A 27,051-nucleotide genomic window follows, 5' to 3' on the forward strand; every position below is an offset into this window, starting at 1 on the left:
TATACTCTATGAAGAATTCTCCAAGAAAGGGCATACTGGAAGTCAGTCACCAGGCTAGCTTTTGGCCTTACTTTTGCCTGTTTTAGAAAAACTTGTAAGGGGAATGAAAACATTTCCCCTACAAGTCTAAAGTAGATCAGGAAGCTGTCTTGATTATAAAATTCTCTGAGATCATACACTGGCCCTTAGAACACATTTCCCCTTTCTCAAATATTTTGCAAAGCCTTGAAGAAGTTTTTTTGGGAAAAGATACAACAAATTGGATGATTGGTGACTGTTATATTTTGCAAACAATCTGTATGTAGAAAAAAAAGTTTAAAATGTTACAGTGCATCACACTTATGAGTGTGAATGACCACAATGCAAAAAATAAAAATAAAGGGTAAGTGGCAGAAGAATGAAGAAACACTCCCTGAATTGTGATTCTGTATTTCAGTTTTGTATACATGGCTCTTATACAGAGTGAATGTCCTTGCAAGTAAGGGAAGAATAGAGATGTACCGTAGGACATAATTTTTGGGATAAGACCACCTTACTATGTAATGCTTAGAGTTCACCCCTTTCTAGGAAATGCTAAGATACTTAGAACATTTAATTACTTTGCAGAAAACTTGGAATTTGGCTTAACCCACTATACCTTATTTAATGGGCAATAAAGTAAATTGAAAATAAAGTTTTGAAAACTTAAACTACTAAGAGAATTCACTTGTGTTTTAAATAAGAGCAAATAAAAGGCAGAGGCTTTAGTTTTGTTGACGTGTCTCTATCTAAAACCACATAATACGGAAACATACTAAAAAAAAAATAGTATTGGTACAACTGTGCCAGTCACTACTACAAAGACAATTTGTATTCTCAGGTAATCCTTGAAAATTTATATGTAAGCTAAAATGTGAGTAGAATCAATAATTGAAATGGAATCTTCATTGAAAATAAATATACTAATAGGCTAGTCTGTCACTTTATATTGCCTATCATAAATCTGAAATTGTTATTATGCCAAAATGTTTGAATTCAGTGTTTAAAGTTATTTTTAGTGACTTGACTATTGTGGGTTTATTGCAGACTTTTGAATCAGCTGTGCAAGAGAATGTCAGCATTAATGGGCAAGCATGGCAAGAAGCTTCAGATAAGTCTTTCATAGGTATGTGATTTAACTTTTTCCTTCTGTCATTAATTTCTGAGTTATTTTTGTAGCTAATTTTATTTTGAATGCTAATTTTAAATCCCCATTTTCAATGTTACTTCAAAAAAATTTTTTTCGCTGGGTGGGGGTAGGGAAAACTAGAAGACTATTAAAGTCGTCGTAATCTGAAGTAACTCAGTCGATACCTTGATCCTTCATATATTCTATCTGGCATTCTCAATAAGACTTTGATTAATCTTCAAAACTACCATTGTCAGTAGTTTGTTGGAAAATGCTGTAGAACTATCCCCAGATGAAGAAACAGGCCCAGAGAATTCCTATGATTAATACCTTATGAATCAAGTTGTATTTTTACAAGTGATGTTTACAAGTAGATAGTGAAGTATTTTCAGAAGTATGAAGTTAAACAATAAGAGGACCATATAAAGAATGAGGCCAGTATTTGGAGAAACCGCCTTTACAAGACAGAATATTTTCCTGGTCCAAAGCAGCCTTTGTTGTACCCTAACTAGATGGTGTTGACATATCTGAAGGAATCAAAGTTTTAGTAGAAAGAAAATGTTCAGTGTAGGAAGGAAGAAATTCAGTAGAAAAATAATGATCAATTTGGGAAGAGAGTCAGAATTCTCCACCCATGTCCAGGGGAACGTCTACCTTGACAGGAGAGCCAGAGTGTCTTGTCTGTCCCCATGGTGATATTACAGAGATCTGACTAGCACAGCTTGATACCACTGCTGACTGTTCTGATATCTCAGTTATACCCTCGAGCTGATTCCAAGCCCATCAAGTCACCCTCTGTGGTTATAATTTTTCTTCTCAACATTAAGATAATACTTTACCCAGAAGACTTCACTGTCTAATCCTTGGGATTATTATAGTAGTTTCTTTTCAATGTCACCAAAATTCACTTTCTGGTTTATATAGTAAAACATCACAACAATAACTTTGGATGTCTCAAATATTATCAGAGTGATTGCTAGTTAATAGGGGAGCAGGAGTATATCAGAATCACCTAGGAGTATTTTCAAACTACACATCCATTACTGTGTCTTTATCTGACTCTTGTTCTGTGAAGTCATTTTGGAATTGCTTCATCGTTTGGTCCAGATTGCCTTTAGTAATATGATTCATCAATTTATAAGTTAAGAAATGTATTTTCTGACAGGTTGGTGGCCTGGGTTGAATATTTATATTCTCTGTCCCTTTTTTATCGTTATAACAATGTGGTGAAGTCGTTGAGAATACTACACTTTTACCTTTTCTCATGGGCACTTGATAAATGCCAGTCACTATGCCAAATGCTGGGAAATATATGAAAAGACACGATCCTCACCATTTAGGATTCATAGTTAATGGAAATGGGAAAGGAAACACTATTTGGGAAGTGGAAGCAGACATAACAGAGTAGGTTGTTAAATTAAATGCATGTAATAAATGAGAATGTGCTAGACAGAAAGGAGGGACATGTAAAGCAAACAGCACAGCATGTGTAAACGCACATGTGATATGCGTTTGGAAAGAAGTGATATGTTTGGAAAATGTCAGACATGAATTGGGAAAACTAATGGCAGATATGGCCAGAAAGATAAGTTGGGGCCAGATCACAGAGAGCCCTGTAGGAGATGCTAAGGAATTTACACTTTATCTTGTAGGTAATGGGGAACTGGTGAAGGGTTTTAAAGTAGAACATGAAACATTTTTGTATTTTATAATGCTAACTGCTGGCTGTGTGGGGGATGGATTAGAGAAGGGAAAAATTCCAGGCAGGCAGACCTTAGGAGGTATTGCAATAGTACAGCAAAATATGGTGAAGACTTGCCCTAAGACAGTGGGAAAGGAGAGAAAGAAAAATATGTTCAGCAGATAGAATTAATAGGATTTGCATCTGATCTAATATATAGGAGCAATAAGTAAGCTTCACAAGGGCAGAGAGATCTTTTGTTCACTGAGATCTTTATATGAATGAGCGAATGAATGAAAGAATGAATATACGTGCAATTGAAACCACCTTCCTCTCTGCCCCTTACCTACCCTGAACGGACTTGATTTCAGGAGACTTGATCAGGCACATTTAAGAATTAAAAATGTAAGTTCCTTGAAAGCAGGCACTATATTTGTTTTTCTCATCACTATGTTTTCAACACTTAGCTTGACACATAGTAGGCACCCACTGGATATTTGTTAAATGAATGACTAATTCTTCCCTGCTCAAATTGTTTATACATTTCAGTATTATAGTTTTATCGTTAGGTGGCGCTAGGAAACCATTTTCCTCCCTACATAGAAGATTTAGCTGGGAGACTTGATTTTTTTTAACTGATTGTGAAATAGTACATTGTTCCTTTCAGATTAGTGATTGAACTTTTTAAATGGATAAATTAAAATTTAGGGAGGGCTGCTCATTTAAATGATTTCAAAGTAAGAAATGACCATCTCTCATAATACTCTCAAAAGAAGTAATTTAGTTGGACTTAACTAATATTAGTTACATAAATAAAGGCTGTACCCAATGTATAACACCTCAGTTATCTTGACCCAATATGTAAGTATGTGCTGATATGTATCAGCAATGTCTCAAAATGTTTCCAAAAATATATACGGTACTTCTCCCCAGTGAAGCTTCTACTTAATAAAATAAATAAATCCATTTTTAGCATAGACTTTGACACAGCAGAACACATTATGTAAAACAGTTAAGCTGAGGACCCAGCTCTGTAGTATTTTGAACTACTCAATATTTGTTACTCTTTGAAATGATTTTCAAAATAAGGTTGATGTATCACCTGCATTCATTTCATCTGTGACGGTTAATATCTGGGCTCCATTCCAGAGGCCTATTGAATTAAAATTTCTGCACTTTCGACAAGTTCCCCAGCTGATTATTCATTCTGCTAAAGTTTGAGAATCACTATTTAAAAACATAGGAAGTCAACTGATAAAATGGTTTTAGCTAAATAAATTAAAGTCACTATATCTTTTCCTTTTTCCTGCCATTTAGCCAATTACACCTATTTCAGATTTAGCTATTATACTCACTACCACTATCACAGCTTTGGTTCAGCACATAAAAGTCAAAATCTGTTAGCGTTGCTGATATTAAATGCCCTTTGCAGTCTGGTTATTTTATCATTCTTCTTTCTGTATACTTTATCTTGCAGCCACTTAGAACTTTGTTTCCCAGAGACTCAGTGATCTTGCAAATACTGTTTCCTCTGCCTAAAATGCTTCTCTCTATTATCTTTTTCTTACCTATTTTTATCCAGTGGATTTACACTTACATTTCAAGGCCCCATTCAAATATTACTTTCTTTTTAAAGTCTTAAATTCCACAGGCAGTCTGTTTCTTCCAGTGGACCGTGAGCTCTTAGAGAGCAGAGATCATGACATGTTCCTCTTTGTATTTCTGTGATTTGGGCCTGGCTTCCCATCGGTGCTTAGTAATTGTTCATTGCATAAATGAATCAGTCCCAGAGGGAGGGCATCCATTAACTTGCCAAATTTGTTTTCCTTAATTATTTTACTTTGTGAATTTGGTGTATGTACATTTCCATATAGAATATAAACAATGTGTTTTGAGGAATTTTTATTTTCTTTTCCCCTGTGAAATAGATTCTGATATCAAAGTACTTGAAGATCAGTTTGATGAAATCATAGTAGATATAGCCACAAAACGTAAGCAGTATCCCAGAAAGATCCTTGAATGTGTCATCAAAACCATAAAAGCAAAACAAGAAATTCTGGTAAGATGATTTACCGTTAAAATAGTAAATTTTATGTTACATCTATTTTACTACACTAAAAAAATTAAAGTATAAGATCCACGTGGAGATAAATGACGTTTTGTTTTTGTTGTCTTTCCTTCCTCAATTACTGTTTGTTTCTTGTAAGACTTTTTCCTGATCTAAGTCACACCAGATTTTGAACATAACTGGTAACTAAAATAAAATTTGAAGATGGAAGACTGATAATGACTTTCTAAATCTGAGACCAGGAAGGAAAAATAAATTTATCTTTTAAGGCTTTTCTATTTGTCATTTATGTTTGGCACATTGTTTGTATGTGATTATATATTTTGGAAGATGCTTTAGTTTAATTGATGATGAAGATTGAGTCCCTGTTCATAATACTGAAATTTTCTTTATGAATTGCGTGTAATTTGTTTTGCTCCAAAAATCATGATGGGGCAGGAGTAGGTCTGCTGGGAATGGCCTCTGCAATGAGAACTACAACAATACGCTGTACATGCTGCTTTAGATTCTATTCTGCTCTTTGTCTTAGATTTTGAAATTAACATACTTTACATACAAATCTTTCAGTTGCTTTCCTTTCGAGAATTGTCTTAGATAGTAAAGGCTGGTCCTTTATCTAAAATATTTTAGTCATCATTTTATGAGAAAAAATACTTATAAGCAGAATTTTTCATTTTTTTCTTCTATAGCAGTTAGTCCTCAAATACCCCACTTCATCTCCCTGCCCCCTTTTTAAAGTTTCCTCAGGAAAAATATTCAAAATGTGATATTTTCCATGGTCTCCCTCACTATAACTACCCCTCCCTCCCCGAAGAAAACCTAGTAATCAGTAGTAGCATGTAAAAGAAAGTTGGCCGGCCTAGGTGAGGTAGTGCTGTGGAAGTTTAAAGAGTGATACAAATGGATGGGGCGGAGATACTGAAGACAGTTTTTTTTAAAAAAAGCTTTTTGGCTCTTGCTAGCTTTGGGCAAGAGTAACGAGGAACATTTTCCTCTTTCTTTTTGTCTGAATTATGGAACCTGCTCCTATAGTTCTGCTACCATGGTCCCAGTGTATCATGGGATGTGTAGGCCTTAGTGTTGCTGGCATGGCCTAGCCACCTCTTAAAACAGAGTTTCTGTGGGAACGTGAGTTCTGAGTTCCAAATACTTGTCTGAAAATGAACTTTTGTAAAACAATTTATAATTTGGAGACTACCTAGTACTTTAAACACAACATTTAGTTTCTGTGCCTTTAATTTGCTTGATTGCTTTTCTTCAATACTTTATTATGGTGTTATTTCTTAGTGTATGCAGTAGGTGGCAATACTGTAAAAAGCATACTTCAGCCTTAATTTGGCTGATCTTTTCCCCTCCCTTCCCCACAGATTTCAGGATCTAATTTTGGGGTTTTTTTTGGTGTGTTTGGGGTTTTTTGCAAAAGAATGGTACTACTCACTAATAGTACATTTGCTTACATTAGCTGAAGGAAATGTTTGTATGAGAGTAAGTGGTTAAATTAAATCTGTTTTAATTTGTATTATGTTTAGAAGCAGTACCACCCTGTTGTACCTCCACTGGACCTAAAATACGACCCTGATCCAGGTGAGTCTGTTCATTTGTGGTAAAAATGAAGCGTTAGCTTATAATTTTTATGAGTTCCTAATACTCTGTTAAAGGTGTCAGCGTCAAGGTTGTCTTCTCTTTGATGTCCTAACTCACTACCAGTTGTCCTTCTTTAGCTCTTCACTAATGAACTCTTCAAGTTCATTGTGAGAACTTGCTTAAACCTACTGGCTCGGAATCTCTAGGAAAAGGACCCAGGAATCTGGACTCTGTGTAAAGCAGCTCTCCTGATCTAGACTATTGTAACACTTTTCTACTCTCTAACTTCTAATATGTATCCTTCCATCTCTGCTATTACATTATCCATTCTTTGCATTACAGCCAAAGTTATACTATTAAAGCCCTCATGGTGTTACTCCCTAGTGACATTGGTTTCTCATCATTTACAAAATTAAATCCAATAAAAATATAATGTTGAACTTAAAAGAGATAGACACACTTGTTATACCTTTAAACTCAATTCTGTTTCCATTCAGATGCGTCCTCTAAAACAGAGAAACCAAATTGATACAAAGTTATGTAAATCCAGAAACAGAAGGGGCATTGCTAAAAATGTGGATCACATATATTTTTAAATGGCTCAATTCTCACATTTAAAAATTTGTAACAATTTCCCTAAGAAACCATTTGGAATTTACCTTTGGCGCTCAAAAGTACCATTTCTTTCTGAACTATTAGAAAAACAAGACCTTGATTTATTTGTAAGGGATATTTATACTTATGGCATTGCATTTACCTTTGTCAAATTCTGAACTACTTCCTAACACATCCCTGAGCCCTTCCCAAATCTCCCAAACTAATGGAATAAACTGAGATGGGAAAGTACAATTCAGATACTCTGAATTGGTTAAAGTCACAACATTCACTGTGTTTGAAAATAGAAATTGACCTAGGACCTCATGCTTAGTTGTTATGGCTCACTAAAAAGGGAGTTGCCAAAATGTATTGGTTGACATACACTTGTTTTGGTTCTGAACAATATGAAAATAAGAATTGAAACTTGTGGTATCATAATATACTCAAGTATTATTACTTTTTAGATACAGTTAATTCTCCTCTAAAGAAACTTGGTAACCATTTTATCTTAGGGAAAACAACTTTATTTAAATGATCCTTTGAAGAATCATTATGTGATTTTATTCCTACCATTCCAGTTATGTAGTATTAGAAAAATCTCTGTATAATATGATTCTGACTTCAAAAGTAAGCAAAAGAATGATCAGAATCTATCTTTTGGATAAATTTTGAGGTGATTTTGTCATTATACATTTTCATAATGTCTGTAAGCTTAGAATAGCATCAGCTCTTTAAGCACAGCATAATTAATTGACAGGTTTTTTTTTTTTTTTTTTTTTAATTGGGGAAAGGGAACAGGACTTTATTGGGTAACAGTGTGTACTTCCAGGACTTTTTCCAAGTCAGGTTGTTGTCCTTTCAATCTTAGTTGTGGGGGGCGCAGCTCAGCTCCAGGTCCAGTTGCTGTTGCTAGTTACAGGGGGCGCAGCCCACCATCCCTTGTGGGAGTCGAACTGGCAAACTTGTGGTTGAGAGGATGCGCTCCAACCAACTGAGCCATCTGGGAGGCAGCTCAGCTCAAGGTGCCGTGTTCAATTTTTAGTTGCAGGGGGCGCTGCCCACCATCCCTTGCAGGACTCGAGGAATTGAACTGGCAACCTTGTTGAGAGCCCACTGGCCCATGTGGGAATCGAACCAGCAGCCTTCAGAGTTAGGAGCATGGAGCTCTAACGGCCTGAGCCACCGGGCCGGCCCAACTGACAGTTTTATTAGCTGTGTATCCTTGGACAAGTCATGGACAAGTCACTTCAGCATCAGTTTCTTTTTTTTCCCCCCCTTTCTTCTGCCTTCCCCACCCCTACTCTGGTTCAAGCCATTGTTTCTCAGTCTAGTTGTGTAGGACACAGCTCCCTGGCCCATGCTGATATTACAAGTCTTGCACTCCCCCTGGCTGAGGTAGTCGGTCGGACTTACACTGGCTGCCGGCCGCTCATGCTGACACACAAGGTAACCCATGGCAGTCCACAGCAGCCCGCGGCAGCTACCGGCGGCTCACGCCAACCTCCGGCTGCTCACAGCAGCCCAGCTCCAGGGAGAGCTGTTGTTCACAATCTTAGCTGTAGAGGGCGCAGCTCACTGGCCCATGTGGGAATCGAACCAGGAATCTCAGCACTTCAACCACCTGAGCCACCGGACTGGCCCCAGCATCAGTATCTTTATGGCAAATTCTAGATTTGGAGCCTGATGCTTTATGTGGGAATAACAGCTGTATCACTAAATACTATAGAAATATCCGCCTACTTGTTGAGGTTGTGTTATGAATTTCATGAGATAAGGTGCTCTGTAAGCTATAAGTAAAATAAGTAGTAGTTGGTAAGGAGATGCTATGTAATAACCCTATTATAAATTTTATCCCATTTACATTGGTATGCCTTATAATACTGCATAGCTTATAATGCCTCTAACTGGTAAAATCATATGACATTAATTAAAATGTCTTAGGAGGAATGTGGAAAGCATAAATTTATATGGAACCTAAAAATCTGAATAAACTGCATGGGAAAATTTTTATGGGAACTTGAAAGATTTTTTCTTTTTGTTATAAGAGTATTAAGTGATTTTCAAATTTTTTGAAAGCTGACACTTTTAAAGAATGTTGTCTGGTTTTAAAACACAATATACTCAACCCTCGGTATCTCTTGAGGTTGGTTCCAGGACCTTCGTGGATACCAAAATCTACGGATGCTTAAGTCCTTATTTACATAAAATAGCATTATGTTTGCATATAATCTACTGACATCCTCCCGTATACTTTAAATCATCTTTAAATTATAATACGTAATACAATGGAAATGCTGTGTAAGTAGTTGTTATACTACATTGTTTAGGGAATAATGACAAGGAAGATAGTCTGTACATGTTTAGTATAGACGCAACCATCATAGGCCTAACTACATAGTACACATCAGCAACAATGTAATATTTTTTCCCAGATATTTTCAATCCACAGTTGGTTGAATCCATGGATGTAGAATCAATGGATACCAGTGTGTATAATATTGATTTGGCATAGTTATATTAGAAACTTTGGGGGATACAAAGGTAAAGCAGACATTCTCCCTATAAAGAGCTTATGTCTGAGTGGAAGAAATTAAAGATGAACATAAAATAGGATTCTTTCTCGCCCTCAAACTGGTTCTTTTCCCAGTTTTCGCCATCTGATAAAATGGTACCTTCACGTACATATTGTTTTAGCCAGAAGTCAACCTTGAGTCTTTCCTGAACTGTTCATATCCAGTCCATCAATAAGTTCTACAAATTATTCCTTTGAAATATAATCTCAATATCAGCTTCTCTTCATCTCAATAATATCACCTCTAGTCTGGATCACCATCACTCTAGCCAGGATTTCTACACATGCTTTCTAGAAGGTCTTCCTGTTTCACTCTTGGTCTCTTCCATTCCATTGTATATAATACGTCAGGCACAGTTGATTTAAAAAAAAAAATAATCTTTCAAATATTTCAAACATGTAGAAAATACGGAGTAAAACATAATGAACATTTTGTACCAACTACTCATACTTGAGAGCTATTCGTATTTTTGCCAAACTTCAGACCTTTTTAGAAACTAAAAGACACGGATACAGTTAAAACTTTCTTTGTACCCCTATGACCATCCCATTCCACTCCCTCTTATTTCAGAAGTAACCACTATCCTCAGGCTGAGTGGATCCATTTCATGCTTCTTATGCTTTTACTTTATTGCTGTATGTCCATAAACAATGTATAGCATCCTTTTAAATTTTATGTAAGTTGTATCATACTGATTATACCATTCTGCAACTTAGGTTTTTCCCTCAACTTTGTATACACACATAGCTTTCTGTTCTTTTAGCTACTGTATAGTATTCTAGAGTATGAGTACACCACTGTTTATTCATTCCTCTACTGAGGGACACTTAGATTTTGCTGTGTTTATTTATTTACTTTTTCTGTTATAAACAGTATTGCAATAACCATTCTTAACCTATCTCCTTGTATAGTATAAATATGCCACAGATTTTCTGGGGTAGGTAGATTTCTGGAAGCAGAATTTCTAGGTCATAAGGTTTGTTTCTATTCAGCTTTATTACATTTGAGCTTTTCTACCCCTTCAAAGTAGTTGTAGCAGTTTACATTCCCACCAGCAGTATTTGAAAGTTCTTGCTTCCCCACATTTGTCAACAATTGTTAATCATACACATGTATACTATAGTTTTTGCCAATTTGGTGGGCATGCAGTAGTAGTTAAAGAGAGGTCGAGCATCATTTCCTATGTTTTTTTCACCCTATACAGGTTCTTCTGTGAGTTGCCTATTTATAGTCTTTGCCCGTTGTTTGAACTTTTCTTATTCATTTCTAAGAGTCACACAGACGGGCACATGTACATACATGCATGGACACACATTCTAAATATTAATCCTTTGGTTATAAACACTGTAAATATTTACTCTCAAGTTTTGGCTTGTCTTTTAACTTTATAATGATTATATATACAGAGGGTGCTAGAAAAATGTATACACATTTTAAGAAAGAAAGAAACTATTAAAATTATGCTGATGGTAACCACTTTGAACACCTCTTGTAATTGCAGAAGTCAAGCATGAGTTGTATTCATCTTTTGTTATTGGTATATATTAAGTATTACAATTTTAATACAGTTTTTTTCCTTTCTTAAAATGTGTAGTCATTTTAAATGAAAACATTTTAGAATTGAACCAGGTGTTGGGGGAAGACGTATGTTATATGCATCTATGTATATACATATATGTATATATGTATACATATATACATATATTCATGGTTATATGTTATATTCATGTATTCATATAAGTTATAAGTTATATTCATATAAGTTATACATATGCATATATGTATATATATGCATATATATATACATATATGCATATGTATAACTTGTAATGTAGTCAGAATTGCCAGTTTTTTTCCTTTATAATTTGTTCTTTCAGTGTATTTAAGAAATCCTCTACTCAGGTGACATAAAGATCCTTTATTATTTTCTTTATAGAGTTTTGATTATCATGTTTAGGTCTTGAATCCATCTGAATTTTTTTTTTTTTAATTTTGGAAGAAGGGATGTAATTTCTATCATACTGATAACCAGTTGTCCTAGCATCATTTATTGGCTAGTCCATCTTTTCTCCACAGCTTTGTGACACCATTCTCTAATATACTAAGTGTCCATATATGTTTCTGGGCTCTCTTCTTAATTTTATTGGTTGACTTGGATGTCTTTCCTGCAGTATCACACTTTTCACGTTACTGTAGTTTTATAAGAGGTCTTAATATATTGCAATTTCTTCAAAATTTTGTTACCAATTCTGGTCCCTTTACTCTTCCGTAGGAATTGTTAGGATCAATTTGTTAAATTTCTTGAAAAATCTTATTGGTATTTGATTAGAATTGCATTTAATTTATAGATCACTTTGGAGAGAAGTGCCGTGTTTACAATATATGTCTTCCCATTCGTGAACATAATTTATATTGCATTTTGAGTTTTTCAAAATGTCCTTCAACAGTGTTTTATAAACACGTGTAATAAAGATGGTTATGAGTGTGCTGCCCTCTTACTTCATTGAGAACTGCGTTATTTAAGGGAATGGATATGATAGCTATTCAGTAATGCATGTAGAGAAGTATTTCAAAACGTAATAAAAATGGTTATAAGAAAAAAATAGTGTTTTACAAATTTCTCTATATACGTTTTACACATCTTTTATTTGTTTTTAGATACCTTACCTTTTTGTAGCTATTAAAAATGGTAATGTTTTAGGATTACATATTATAATTCAATATTGCTGGTGTTTGGAAACACGACTGATTTTTATTTGCTGAACTCTAGTGGTTTATCTAGTTTTAATTACATTCTTTTAAATGTAGATAATCAAATCATTTGCAAGTAAGGAGGGGATTTGTCTTTTCTCAAACTTTACACATTTTTTTGTTTTATTACATTGATTATAACCGTCAATATAATGCTGAATAGTAGTGGTAATAATTGGTCATAATTTAAAATTATGAATAAATGTTAGTTTCATTGAATACTTCTTTTGTATCAACTGAGATCACATATTTATTTAACCAACTTTATTGAGGTCTAATTTACATGTTTGAATTTTGATAAATGTATACAACCACAATCCAGATATGGAACATTTTCTATCATTCATAAAGTTTCCCTATGTCCCTAGAGCATGTCCTGTTTGTCTCTAACTCTCATAATGTGGTGAATTAACATTGACAGGTTTTTCTGGTCGTTATCTTTCCATTCATACAAAAAACCTTCACTTTCTCATTACGTATTTTTCCTTTCATACACTGTTGAATGAAACTTACCTATACTTTATTTAGTATATTTTCCTATAGTATATTTGCACCCACAGTCACAGCACACACACAAATGAACATGTGGTGTTTTCTAACATACCGTCCCTTTCCATTTTTGACATCAAGGTTATACTACCATCATAACAGTTTGTAAACATAGAGGTTATTTGTGTTTTGAAAAGAGGATAAGATTCATCTATTATATAAACTGTTTGAGCCTAGTGTGTGTGGGGGCAGGTGATATTTGACTTAACTGATTTAGTACACTTTCCTTTTTTTCTGGCTCATATAAATGTTTAGTTTATATATGCTTTAGGATATGCTCTTTTAGTTTTCTATATTTATCCAATAATGTTTTGGACACAGGGGGGTTTAGGAACTTCCGAGCCAACTTGACTAGAAGTCCAAGATACTTTTAAAAACACAAATCAGCTTTCATTCCTCTGCTTAAAATCCTAAAATACTCCAATTTTAAAAACTATATAATAAGCTTCAAACTTCTTAGCATTCCTTTACATGATTGGGCTCCCACTTACCTCTCGAAATCATTTCAGGCTCTTTTCCTTTTTGCTCTAGCCCCATGGCTCATCTTTCAGTTTTTTGAAAGTGCCTCACTTTCACACGTGCTTTTCCCCAGTGCTTGTCAGATTGCCATCTTCTCAGTTTTTTCTTTTCATTGAACTGCTACCTCCTCAGAGAGATATCTTCCCTAACCACCCTAATAAAATAGCCTCTCCCCAGTTCTCTATCATAACATTTGTTTATTTCCTTAATGGCATTTGTTACAGTGTATGAGTATTTGTGTATTTCCTTGTGTATGATCGCTCACAAAACTGAAAGCTCTATGAGCTTTTTGACTTGAGTTTGCATTATATGTAGCCAGCATATAGCACCATGCTCAGTAAATACTGAATGACTGTTACTCATCCATGCATTCAATATATGTTATTTATTGAGTGTCTACTATATGCCAGAGACACTCATGCATAGTGTCTCTGTGGAGGAGTGGCATCGGCACGGTCCTTGCTCTGTGGAGCTTACATTCTAGTGGGAGCAGAAAAATATAAACAAATCTAATAAAAGTAAATAAGTAACGTCAGTGCTAGGGTGCTATGTTTAGGTGATGGGAAACACTTTTGAGGAAGTAGCAAGAAGGAATTTATCTTGTGACAAGCGGAAGAAATTTTCAATTAGAAGAGCTAGAACAAGGTTCCTAAATCAAGAATGGGCTTGAATATTTATGGAACCAAAGACCACTGAGGCTGTAGTGAAGGAAATAGAGGGAAAGAGCATTACGGGATAAGGTTAGAGACTTGGCTGAGGCCAGATAAATACAAGCTAGGAGTTTGAAAGTCTTTGGCGCCTTAAGAGAGATACAGCTCTTCAGTACTGCAGGAGCTGGTGAGGTGCAGGTAGGAGTGGATGGCAGAAGATTACATACCTGCTGCCTAGCGGGTGTATTCAACAGATTTAAGTTGTAGCATCGGGTTCTCTTCCAGAAAGTCATAAATCGCCACTTAGTTTTTGGTTTCATTTTTACCAGGGATGCTGCTTTACAAACCATGGTTCTTATGCCTTTAGTTACTCCTTTAGAAACCAGCACAAGCCAGACATCCTATGTTATACATGCTTGCTCGTTCAGGCTCATAGGCTCATAAACTCCATTGGAAAGAGAAAGGAAGCACTCACTTAATGCTTTTTTGCTGAATTTCTGAATTTGTGCAGTCTTTGGAAGTTCATGTTTCCTAGTTTAGTCAGTGCAGTGGCCTGAAAGCAAAACTCGATTGATTACTCAATCTTTCATTTCCACTTTTTCATTTCCCTATGTTTTAGAAAGCAAGTGACTAGGGAAGGCAGTGTCCTCAAGGGTACCTAACTTCCACATTTTTAAGAGCGCACTTTTTTTTTTTAATATCCTTGCATCAGTCTTTTGATTAGCCGTCTACCAGTGAGTTTTCATTTGTCAGTTATAATCTTTTGTGATCTATTAATAAAACCAGTAATTGCTTTCATATTGTCTTCTTTTTAAAAATGTTCTTTGAGGTTAATTGAAGAGACACTCTTTTTGTTCCTCCGTCCTTCACTAAACATGTAGTGATGCTGAGGAGCTATTTTAAGTTTCTCTGCGGTAGACCTCATCGTACCTCCAGATCTTGTGCTTACCCTACAGCAGAGGACTTGGAGGCAATTGCTCTTCTTTCCTGATAAGGCATATTTGCTTCAGCCACCGTCAGAATATTTACAGGTAGCCACTCCCTTACAGATGGTTATATTTCAACAATTCACATTTAATCTTAGCTTTGGAATTTCAAATGCATTTCTCCCTGAAAAAAAATTTACAGATGGTAGCATAAAAGGGCAAGTTTCCAGGCTACCCTTTAAAGACCCATTTAATCTATAATGTAGCTGAAATGCTACACATTTGTGATGAAAAATATTAGGAAAATCACATTTCCGATGCACATTAGTTGCGCTACATGGTGATTACATAGGATTTGGGGGGAACAGTTTGGATTCCTAAACACCTTTGTGTATGGTGAGAGGGTAAATAATGATGCCATGAGGACGTGCCCATCAAGGCTATGGTGAGAAAGCCATTGGGAACGCACCTGGGGAAGCCTATCCCCATCTCCGACAAGGCAGGGACCAGCCATCAGCATGGGAGACATTTATGTATCAGGGGTACCCATGTGCCCTTAGTAGTTACAGAAATGAGCCTGAGTGAGGGAGTGAAAAGTTTATATATTTTGAAATGTCCTAAGCAGATATTGATGTTGGAAAATGCTTTTTTGATGCATTTACAGATAACAATAGTCACATATTTAGTGATCATTTTTGTGTTTGTTTTCCCCCCCTTTGTATATATATATATATTTTTAATTTTTTATTTAGTTTCAGGTGTACAAAACAACATAATAATTAGACATTTACACCCCTCACAAAGTGATAACCCCACCAAGTCTACTTCCCCTCTAACACTGTACGTAGCTATTACATTACCGTTGACTATATTCCTTGTATTGTACTTTACATCCCGTGACTATATATATATTTAATTATAGTTGACATTCAGTGTTATATTAGTTTCAGGTGTACAGCACATTGGTTAGGCATTTATATAATCTATGAAGTGATCCCCCCAATAAGTCTAGTACCCATCTGACACCCTACATAGCCCTTACAGCATTGACTATATTCCCCATACTGTATTTCACATCCCCGTGACTATTTTGTGACGACCAATTTGTACTTCCCAATCCCTTCACCTTTCTCACCCATCCCCAAACCCCTTCCCATGTAGCAACCATCAGTTTGTTTTCTGTATCTATGAGTTTGTTTTGTTTGTTCATTTATTCTGTTCTTTAGATTCCATATATAAGTGAGATCATATGGTATTTGTCTTTCTCAGCCTCACTTATTTCACTTAGCATAATATCCTCTAGGTCCATCCATGTTGTTGCAAATGGTAAGATTTCATTCTTTTTTTTTGTGGTAGAGTAATACTCCATTGTATATACAGAGGGTTCCAAAAAAAACGTATACACATTTTAAGAAAGGAAAACTATTAAAATTGTAATACTCAATATATACCGATAACATAAGATGAATACAGGTCACATTTGACTTCTGCAATTACAAGAGGTGCTCAAAGTGGTTATCAGCGTCCAGACACTTCTGATTACGACGAACTACTGCTTGAGCAATGTTGACCAACGTGTCCACTTGTATACATTTTTTTGGCACCCCCAGTATGTATCACAGTTTCTTTATCCAGTCGTCTATTGATGGGCATTTTGGTTGTTTCCATGTCTTGGCTATTGTGAATAGCGCTGTAGTTAACATGGGAGTATATGTATTTTTTTGAATTAGTGTCTTGGATTTCTTTGAATAAATACCCAGGAGTGGAATTGCTGGGTCATAAGGTAGTTCTATTTTTAATTTTTTGAGGAACCTCCATACTGTTCTTCATAGTGGCTGCACCAATTTGTAATCCCACCAAAAGTGCACGAGGGTTCCCTTTTTAAAAAATCTTTGTGTGTCTGGTTTTAGTCATAAAATTATTGATTTTCCTTAGTTTTCAATGAAAGGAATTTAATTCATTTTTTAAAAAGGTACTATAACATTAATAAAGCAGATTTAACTATAGTATTGTTCTATTTTTAAATCTTTAACAGGCATACTTTATTTTTATTTTAAGAGATTTTCATTATGTTGGAGATAATTTTTTTACCATTGTTAACTTATATTCTTACGAGTATAGTATAATTTTTGGCAAAGGTGGTATTTTGGAAAGTTACATAAGTATATAGAAGAATATGTGCTTTGGATCCTCGGAGGTATGGGTTCTAATTCTGTTCAATTCTAGATAAATTTCTCAGCTCTCACAGCTTGTTTCCTTATCTGTAAAAGGAGGCTGATGAAACCTGCTTGCCTCACAGGGTTGCTAACGGTGTTACTACATAAGACTGACGGGCAGTATATGCCAGCTCAGACTACTATAGGAATGAGCTGTCGGAGGATCAAGTAGGGAAAGCTTTCAGGCCATTGTGTTTCTCTTCCCTGAACTTTTTTTTTTTCCCATAGCTAAGTTTCTCAAAAGAATAATCTACACTCATCAGCTTCACTTTTAATATCACTTTTTCAATATGTCGGTAGTACTTAGGATTAATATTGCCATGACTGTGTAAATGTTCTTCAGTATGAGTCAGGTAATCATTACTGTGAGTATATTTTCTTTCTTGAACAGCTTCCCATCCCCCTTGGGAATCCCCCGCTTTATTTTTTTCTTTGCTTTGTTTGCTGTTGTGTCTGTCACTAATTCTTTCCCAGACACTTCAGGAGAACTGTAAAGTTCCTCTCAATTGGGTAAACACTTCAGGGTTATCTATCAAATCCATTTTAAAACCTTTTCCTTTTTCTTGGAGCTATTCCTCTGGGAGCCTTTTTTGTCTTCCTATTCTAATCTGGACTGGTTGCTCTGTAGGCCTGGGGCAAAGCTTATATCCGGTCTGTTCCTTTCCTCATTACCCTGGGAATTTCCTTTGCTGCTCTTCTGTTTTGGATCATGTTTCCTGGTTCCTGTGTTTTCTTCTTTCATGATTTATTCCCTTGTTTTGGTGTAGCACATTCTGTACCACCCCACCTCCTATCTCCACTGCCTCCCGGCCCTCCAGCACCAAATCCTCTTGTAAAACAACTCGCTTAGAACACCTGTGAAGCTTTTACTCCCTTCAATCCTCTGTTAGACTGACCTCACCTCTTTGTGCCTCCACAGCACCCTCTGTCACAGCCTTGTCCTTCATACGTACTGAGCACCAACTGTACATGTCAGGCACCGTGTTCAACACGAGGGAGTCTAAGATTAAGAGAATGAGGTTCTTGTTCCCAAGGGAGTTCTGAAAAAAATAAGAAACGCCTTGGTTCTCACTGGAGGCAGTACTGCCCCCTAGCGGCCTTTTTGAAAAAGTAGGAGTTGAAAAAGTTTTGGGATACCACAGTAATGGGAGGGGTACAGCTGGCATTTTGTAGTCAGGAGCCAGGAATGTCTTATATGTCCAGCACAACTTTAGAATATTATACAAGATATTCATATGTTATATGTTATATGTTTATAGTTATCCAAGCCTAGGCTTTTACTCTATTTTACACACCAACCCAAACTACTCTTGGCGTTTTTTACATTGCCATTGCTTATGCAACAGATGGAAAACAAATTGTTGCCCATCAGTGTGGGTTTATAGACACGTTTTTAAAACAAGTAGCATGTATTTGTTTAAAAAATTAAGGATCACTTGGATGATGGATTATTTTGTGAGTCACGCATAACAATGAAAATGATGATTGCCTTGCCCTATGCATAACAGTGAGACAACTTTCTAGAGGAAATATTAAAAAAGAGTTTGTTCATTATGTGTGTATATGCGGGTGTATATTGAGGTATAGCATACAGTACACAGCTTGATGAATGTATACACACACACATGCACATAAATACGTGTTCTTACCCCCTTTACCTAGATATACTGAGTGTCTGCATAGTTGGGAAACATAGGATAAGCTTATTTTTAAACAGTATGCTAGTTAGATTTTCAAATAATATGCCCATTATGTTTTTATGTATACAATAAATACAGTCCTTTGAATATAGGGGGACTATGAACTTGGATAGGAAAAAAAATTACATTGTTATTTTTACTAACCTCAAACTGAAATCAAGCATTTCCTTCTATTCTGAATGCAGGAAATGGTGGTGGTGGCATTAGCAGTACCTATAACTGCTTTTGCTACTAGAAGCCACAGATATTTTCAATTTCAGTTGTAGCACATACCTCACAATATTGTCAGTACTCGTTATATTCATATTACGGTGATTGTTAGATCTGCCACTCGATGTTGTTATGTAAATCACTAATAAAGAGACACATATATTACCTATACAGTTTTTAATAGTTGTATTTGTAAAATTTTGTTTTAAAACATTCTAACTTCTAGAGTAAGCAAAACTAATGTGTAATGTAAATCACATGAATGATTGCTTCTTGTAGAGAAGATTGACTGGGAAAGGGGCGCAAGAAAATCTTCTGGGATGATTGAAATGTCCTGGTATATATTTGTCCAAGGTGACTGAATATTAAACTTAAGACTTACATTTCATTGTATGTAAATTGTACCTGAATTAAGAAACAAATACATGAAAAAGTATTCTGAGAAGGGTCCATAGGCTTCACCAAATTGCCAAAGAAATTTCTGGTAACAGAAATGGTTAAGAACCCTTTCTTGCAGCCATCGTGTTGCCTCTGCCTTTCTCCTCCTTTGAGTGCCTTCTTTCAGTTGCTTTTGCTGTTCATTTCCTTTTTTAATAAATGTGTTCTCACTTTTTTGAGCTAAGGAAAGTCAGAAAAGAAAAATAACAGCTATGAAAGAAACTCTCTTCCTGGCTTATGTGCCAGTCTCTTGAAGCCAGTAAAGCTGTGGTCATCCTAACATAGTTACGTACTTGCTCACACGTTCAAGAAATTGCTAGTGAGTACTATTCTGAAAGCTAATTTGTAGATGATTTCATAATGGAATGATTTTTCTCATATCCAAAGATTAGAAGAAAATAAAATGTATTAGGAATAAGAAAAGCATCAAGGAAGTAAGGAGAAAGAAAAATTAATATTACTGACAACGTATTCTGGATTTTATTTTTCCAGAAATTGCATCTAGGTGTCTTTGATGGAGTGTGATTATAAATTTTTTTTTTTAATTTTTATTGGGGATCTGTGTATTTTTTCCCAGGACCCATCAGCTCCATATCAAGTCTTTGTTTTCAAACTAGTTGTGGAGGGCGCAGCTCACTGGCCCATGAGGGAATCAAAGCAGCGATCTTGTTATTATGAGCACTGTGCTCTGAGCACTGTGCTCTAACCACGGTGCCAACCGGCCGCCCATGATTATAAATTCTAAGTCCAACTATATTTGCTTTTATAAAATTCATAGTAGTACAAATATCAGATATTAGCCTACGTTTATTTTAAAGCACGATAGTGCTTGAAGATGTTAAACATAGTGGTAGATAATACATACGTAAAACAAACATTAGGCTTTCTTTAGGGGCATGTAGTGTTAAGACTACTCATAGTACAACTCTTGTGTATCATCCTGTAACTATTAGTTTTACTCTACTGTTCTAATATTTTCAGCCTTTTTATTTATCTAGATTAATAGGACTTGTTTTAATCACGACAAAGTATTCTAAGAAAGATTGAGCTAAGGTGAATTGTCTTAACGGATGTTTGTCCAGATAGCATCTGCTTGTCTTTTATGATTTGTTATTAGATAAAAAACCTAAAATACTGTGTGGTGGTTTCTTTGCAGCCTCTCGTGTGGAAAATTTGAAATGCAGAGGAGAAACAGTAGCTAAACAGATGAGTGAAGCCATGAAGGTAAGAGCTACATACTAAAAATTATAAAAATGAACAAAATGTGTAGCTAGGTATTTGCTTTTAACATCCACATGTGTTTTAACCTATTGTAATAGGTAATGCCCATAGTCTTTTAAATAGATCTTTAATGAATTATTAAGCAGCAGTAGCATTCAGAATGACTATCACTTATTAGGTACCTACTATGTGCCAGTAGTATACCTGGCTTCTTTAAAGGTTGATTATATTTTGGAGTTCTGAGAGCAGTCCAATAATTTTGGATAGTAATACCAGCTTACATTTAGTATGGGTCAGGCATCATCTAACTGCTTTACTTATATTACTTCATTTAATCCTCACAATAACTCTGTGATATAGGTACTGCTATTTCCCTATTTTACAGATGACGAAACTGAGGCACAGAGAGACTAATGAGATTGCCCAAGTAAATAATTCAGCCAGGATTTAAACCCTGGTTGCTTGGCTCCAGAACCTATACTCTTAACCACTATGTTATACTGCATATCAAGTTATAGTCTTAATATTATTGTAATAAAATTGTGTATATTCTTGGCATTTATTTTACATAAACAGGAAAACATTTGTATTTCTAGTATATGAAAATTATTTTAAAATGTTTTCATTATCTCCCCTGTTCGTAAAATTTCTATAATGTTGTTTTGTGGTTTGTATTAATTCCATGATTTCCTGGTGCTCGTGCTTCCTTCATAGCATGTTCTTGATCAGGAGTGGCGAACTGGTGGACCAGGCTAAAATCCAGCCTGCCACCTGTTCTTGCAAATAAAGCTTCATTGGAATACAGTCATGTCCATTCATTTAGTTACTGTCTATGGTTTCTTTCCAGTGAAAGGTTGAATAATCGTAACAGAGATGTAAGGGCCCCTCCCCCCTCGAGCCTAAACTATGTACTACATAGCCCTTTACAGGAAAAATGTGCTGATTTCCTGCTCTTAATGATGATTAAGATTTCTAAAATACTTAGTAGCCTAAAATGTGGAATTTCAGACACTAAAGCCTTAGCTCTGAAATTCTGTTACCTCCTATTCTACCAAAGTTTTATTTTACTACCAGGCATTTGTAGAAATAGAACATATCTGTTTAGTCTTAGCTTATAATTAAAATTCCTTAGCTAAAACTAGTATTTTAAGGTAAAGTTGAATATCCATGAACCAAGAAATTAGGTCTTAGCTCTCGACCCAAAAAATTAAATTTTAGAGTGTTGTGTTTGTCCCTGTGTGTTTGTATTTCAACCTGAGACTAATGTGGAGTATTACTGTTGTTTGTTTACTTTTGTAAGTCCCTGCCTGCATTAATTGAACAAGGAGACGGATTTTCCCAAGTTCTAAAGATGCAGCCTGTTATCCATCTCCAGAGAATCCACCAAGAAGTCTTTTCCAGTTGTTATAGGAAACCAGATGTTGAACCTGAGAACTTTATAACACAAATAGAAACCACACCAACAGAGACTTCTACCAGGAAAACCACTGACATAGTACTGAAAAGAAAGCAAACTAAAGACTGTCCCCAGAGAAAATGGTATCCATTGCGGCCAAAGAGAATTAATCTTGATACATAAGTTCTTTTTCTTTATCTTAGGAGTCAAAATTAGGCACTATCAACATTTAGATTATAGTCTAATGCCTAGACAGGAACTTCATTTACAACAAGTAACTCTTTAGTGATTTCTTTATACAAACGTAGTACCTCTGTGCTGGGATATGCTGTAGTATTGTACTGTATTTCTTTTCTTACCATTTCATCTGTAGTCGATGAAAAGCATATTTTTAAAATATTGGCACAAAGTCCATCAATGGGTATTAAGAGTGTAAAATTTTGCTGTTTTTAAATGCCGTCAACTCTTGGCTACCTTACAGCTTTTATGGAATTTCATGAGTAATATAGTCTGTTGGGTTTTCCGGATATACAACTTTCTTTAAAAAAGAGCTGTGTAACAGTTTAAGTGCTGAAATGAATCACCAGTTCTGCACAGGAACAGATGCAGTTTGTTTGTTTTTTTCCAGTGTAGTTTGATTTATCAAATTAATGTGCAGATGACAAGACGCTTTCACTTTGTCGCTCCAAGTTCAGCTAATTTGGATTTGTGGGATTAATTTTAGGAGTTTTGTTTTTCTTTTGTTTTGTAAAACGAAGAAGACAACTATTACTTGCATAAGACTTTCTCTAAGAAATAAAAAATTGTCATGTAGCCAGTATTTCCTGCCCACCCATTTGTTTTCCATAGGCTTAACTTTTACACATAATTTGACTTGGGACTAATGGTTTCTTTTCAAGATTTCTCATTGTTTCTTTGTAAATGATTCCAGCTCAAAAAATACATATATATCAGATTAATACGTTAACAAATTGTCATTGTGGAACAAATATAGATGCAATCATACTGAACTATTTTATTTTACATTTAAAGATGTTTATATATCAAGGATGTAATCATTGGTAGAAGTCAGAGAAAGCTAGATTGCCCATACTTCTAACATTTAACTACAGTTTCTTAGAGCTCTTATTGTGTCTCTCACTCACATTAATACAAAATAGGCAGGACCATCCAACTTACCAACTGTTGCCCCTTTTGATGACTGTATATACCTTCATTCTTTTGCAGAGGAATTTACTAATCATGAGGTTGGAAAATCTGTACTACTCTTGTTCATTATGTTTTAATAATCATAAATGTCTAAGTGTGACAGGAAGCCTGTCTCAAAAAACTTACAAAGCCACTTTATTACATTCTGTATTTTAATGTTACAAATTGGGATCTGTATATTTGTATAAAGCAGTGTGTTTTTTATTAAAACAATGTACAAAGACTGAAATCTTGAGACAGTGTGTTTTTTATAGTTGTCTTAGGTATTCTTGAGCTCAACTTTGGTTGGATGGCAGGTCTGCACCTCACATTTCAAAACATACTAAATTTCACTTTTAAATTGTGTTGAGGCTACAGAATATTGCTATTCGAATATAGTACTATTTCAAATTATAAAATTCTGTAAAATTCACTCCAAAAGTCTGCAAACAATTCTTAATTCTCCTAAATTACATAGTTGCATTGTGATTATAAAAGAAAATAATTTACTTTTTTAAAGAGATACATGTTGATATACATAGAATTTAATGGACTTGATTTCTTGGATTTTCTATGAAATATGTCAGCAAAGAAAAAAAGAAAAGGAAAAGGAATAGATGAGGCAAATGTGGCTAAAGCCTTGATAATGTTACATTTGTGTGATGGATATATACTTTCTACTCTTGTGTCTGAACATTTTTATAATTTAGAAAAAAAAAAGTTTGTTTTATTTTAAACCCCCCCCCAGATAGCTGAAACTTGAAATCCCTCGAGATCCCAAAGTTTCACTCCATAGTTACAGCAGAGTTCCAAGTGAAATACCATTGGGAAAAACCATATGTTAACATTATTAAATAAGATAAACATGGTTGCATTATTACATTATCAGTAGTAATATTAGATAAGCTCGTATACATTTTTAAGAAGAGAAATTGAATGTCTGCATAGGCTAAGCTAAACTGAGGTAAGCTAGCTAGCTAAGATGGTGAAAAACAAGAAAGTCCATAGTTGTAGGGAATGTTGAAAGAAAAAATAGAAAATCAAATGTTGACCTCCTTATGGTAAAAGACCAGATTGGACAGAGCCTTAAAATTTAATTTCTACAAACACTATAACAAACACACAAAAAAATGCAACACAGGAAGGTCAAATCTAGTTCCAAGGGAGCTAGCTTCTTAAATCAGTGAAGAAAAATCTGTGTTTTCCAAATTTCAGCCATTAGAAACTGCATTAGTCTGCTTGAGTTGCTATAACAAAATACCACAGCCTGGGTGGCTTAAACAACAGCAATTGAATTTCTCACAGTTCTAGAGGCTTGAAATCCATGTTCAAGGTGCTGGCAAATGTGGTCTCTGGCGAGGTCCTCTTCCTTCGTTGGCAGTGGGAGGAGGGAGTACTGGAGTCTCTTTTTATAACGACATTAATCCTTTTGGGTCAGGGCCCCATTCATACGACTTCCTTTAACTTGAACGACTTCCTCAGAGGCCCCATCTCCAAATACAGCCACACTGGGGGTTAGGGCTTCAACATACGGGTTTTGAGGGGACACAAACCTTCAGTTCGTAACGCTGAACAACAGAATCTTACCCTGACTTCTGTCCCTTCGTCTTTATGGCCTGGGCTGCATAGAGAACAAAGTTAATGAAATCAAACTTTTTATTTGCTTTAAAATGTAGCTATCTCTAAGACTGAGTTTGTTTGACTTCTGTGGAAGGCTTTGGTTTTTCCCTTCATTCATTAATCTGTTTAACAAATACATGGTAGGCACCTACTCAGTTCAAAAGTCAGAGAGGTTCAGAGCATAGTCTGAGCCAGGTCTTCGAGTTCAGGTCTTTGAATTCAGACTTCTGCTCACCATTGTCAGTTAAATAGCATTGGGCAAGTTACCTGGCGTCTGCGTGCTGCAGTTTTCTCACATGGAACAAGGTGATGATAATACCTCAGACATGCCGTACCTAAAATAAAATGCAATAAATAAGTTAAATAATAAAATACAAATTTAACTTTAAAGCATCCTATATGGGGACACTACTAGAGGATGTGCTCTACTACGACAGGTAAACCAAAAAAGAAGCAGCCGTGACATCTAGCAAAGAGAAGCTTCAAGGGGACAGACGGGTGGCTCAGTTGGTTAGAGCGTGAGCTCTGGGCAACGGGGCTGCCGGTTCGATTCCCACATGGGCCAGCGAGCTGCATCCTCCGCAACTAGAATGAAGTCAATGAGCTGCCACTGAGCTTCCAGGTGGACAGATGGCTCAGATGGTTGGAGCATGTCCTCTCAGCCACAAGGTTGCAGGTTGGACTCGACTCCCGCGAGGGATGCTGGGCTGAGACCCCTGCAACAACAGGCAACTGGACCTGGAGCTGAGCTGTGCCCTCCAACTAAGATTGAAAGGACAACAACTTGACTTGGAAAAAAGGCCTGGAAGTACACACTATTCCCCAATAAAGTCCTGTTCCCCTTCCCCAATAAAATCTTAAAAAAAAAAAAAGAGAGAGAGAGAGGCTTCAAGACAGAGAGCAGCAAACTCGAGTCCACAGGACACAATTCAGCAGATCTGGAGAAGAGTCCAGTCAGTTCAGATTGGAATACAAATATATAAGCCTCCAAAAGATAGTTTCAGGAGAAGAAACTGTAACTGACAACACGAGTGATAGTTTTAACTCCATGGAAAATTGTACAAATGAGATGATAGTATTCAGATGTTCAAAGAAACAAAAAAGCAGGCATTTATTCATCACATAAAAGAAGAAAGTTGTACAAGAGATGTATCAATACTCATCGTTGTAGATTGGCTCCACAGCGAACAATATTTATATAGACCTCATGACCTCATACTGAACACCCCAAATCTGAATTCAACAAAAAGTAGGGACAGTTATATTGGAGGGTAGAAGGACTGGGAATTCGCAATGAATACAGCACAGGCCCTGGCTGGTCAGAACGGAGGGTGGTCCGAGCGCTGGAGCAGGGTTCTGGGCGGGTCCCCTTAGCTGCTTGCTTCTGCGGAAGTCCAGGGCATCCCAGGACAGGAACTGGAGCAGGCAGCGTGCCAGGGATGGGCCGCTGAGGAAGCTTCTGTCCCAACCAGTACAGAAGTTCACTTTGCAGTACAGAAACAACTCAGATGGTTGCAGATGTGTGTGCCCATCTGAGTATCAGTCGTGAAATGGGAAAGTTGGGGAATGAAATCTTCACCACAGTTGAAAGTCAGTGCATCATCTCTAAAATAGCTGAATTCAGAGAGAGCATAATACAGGTATTATTTAGGAAATCCCAGGAAAACACAGGTAAGAGAGTGGAAAGTGGTTAACTTTTGTGGGTGAATCTAGATTAAGGAAAGAAGGCCAAAGGCTTGATTTTGGTTGTAAGTCTTGTAGATTTGATTCTTTAAATTAGGTGCATAAAATAAATTTGATGTATAAGTGATTTAAAAACGAACACAAATGCGAGTGAATACGAATGAGCTTCGACACTATCTTCATATCACTGAGAATCGAGAAATAAATTATATGCCAGAGGCTTTCGCAGGATGTAAGTTCTATTGTCCCAGTGTACTTTAGATAATATTTCTAGTCTGTGTTTTTAGCTGAGAGTTTTAGTTTAGGCTTTTTGGAAGTCTGTTTTTTTTCTTCC

General features: G+C 35.9%; 1 protein-coding gene across 2 annotated transcripts in view; it reads left to right on the forward strand.

The window, feature by feature from the left end:
• The window catches only part of NSL1 (NSL1 component of MIS12 kinetochore complex), a 24,472-nt gene extending 825 nt beyond the window's left edge, over positions 1 to 23,647 (forward strand). Inside the window, exons 2-6 of one of the 2 annotated variants that reach the window (XM_033093319.1) lie at positions 1,066 to 1,144; positions 4,757 to 4,887; positions 6,426 to 6,480; positions 20,766 to 20,833; positions 22,131 to 23,647. In XM_033093319.1, the coding sequence (XP_032949210.1) occupies positions 1,066 to 1,144; positions 4,757 to 4,887; positions 6,426 to 6,480; positions 20,766 to 20,833; positions 22,131 to 22,409 (612 nt within the window). In that variant the 3' untranslated portion in view covers positions 22,410 to 23,647. Of the gene's footprint in view, positions 1 to 1,065; positions 1,145 to 4,756; positions 4,888 to 6,425; positions 6,481 to 20,765; positions 20,834 to 21,215; positions 21,297 to 22,130 lie in introns of those variants that run through there. The other variant, XM_033093320.1, reaches the window with a different exon arrangement.
• The last annotated feature ends 3,404 nt before the right edge of the window (positions 23,648 to 27,051 follow it).

This window comes from Rhinolophus ferrumequinum, chromosome 22 (assembly GCF_004115265.2).
Source record: "Rhinolophus ferrumequinum isolate MPI-CBG mRhiFer1 chromosome 22, mRhiFer1_v1.p, whole genome shotgun sequence".
In the NCBI taxonomy this organism is placed as follows: Eukaryota; Metazoa; Chordata; class Mammalia; order Chiroptera; family Rhinolophidae; genus Rhinolophus; species Rhinolophus ferrumequinum.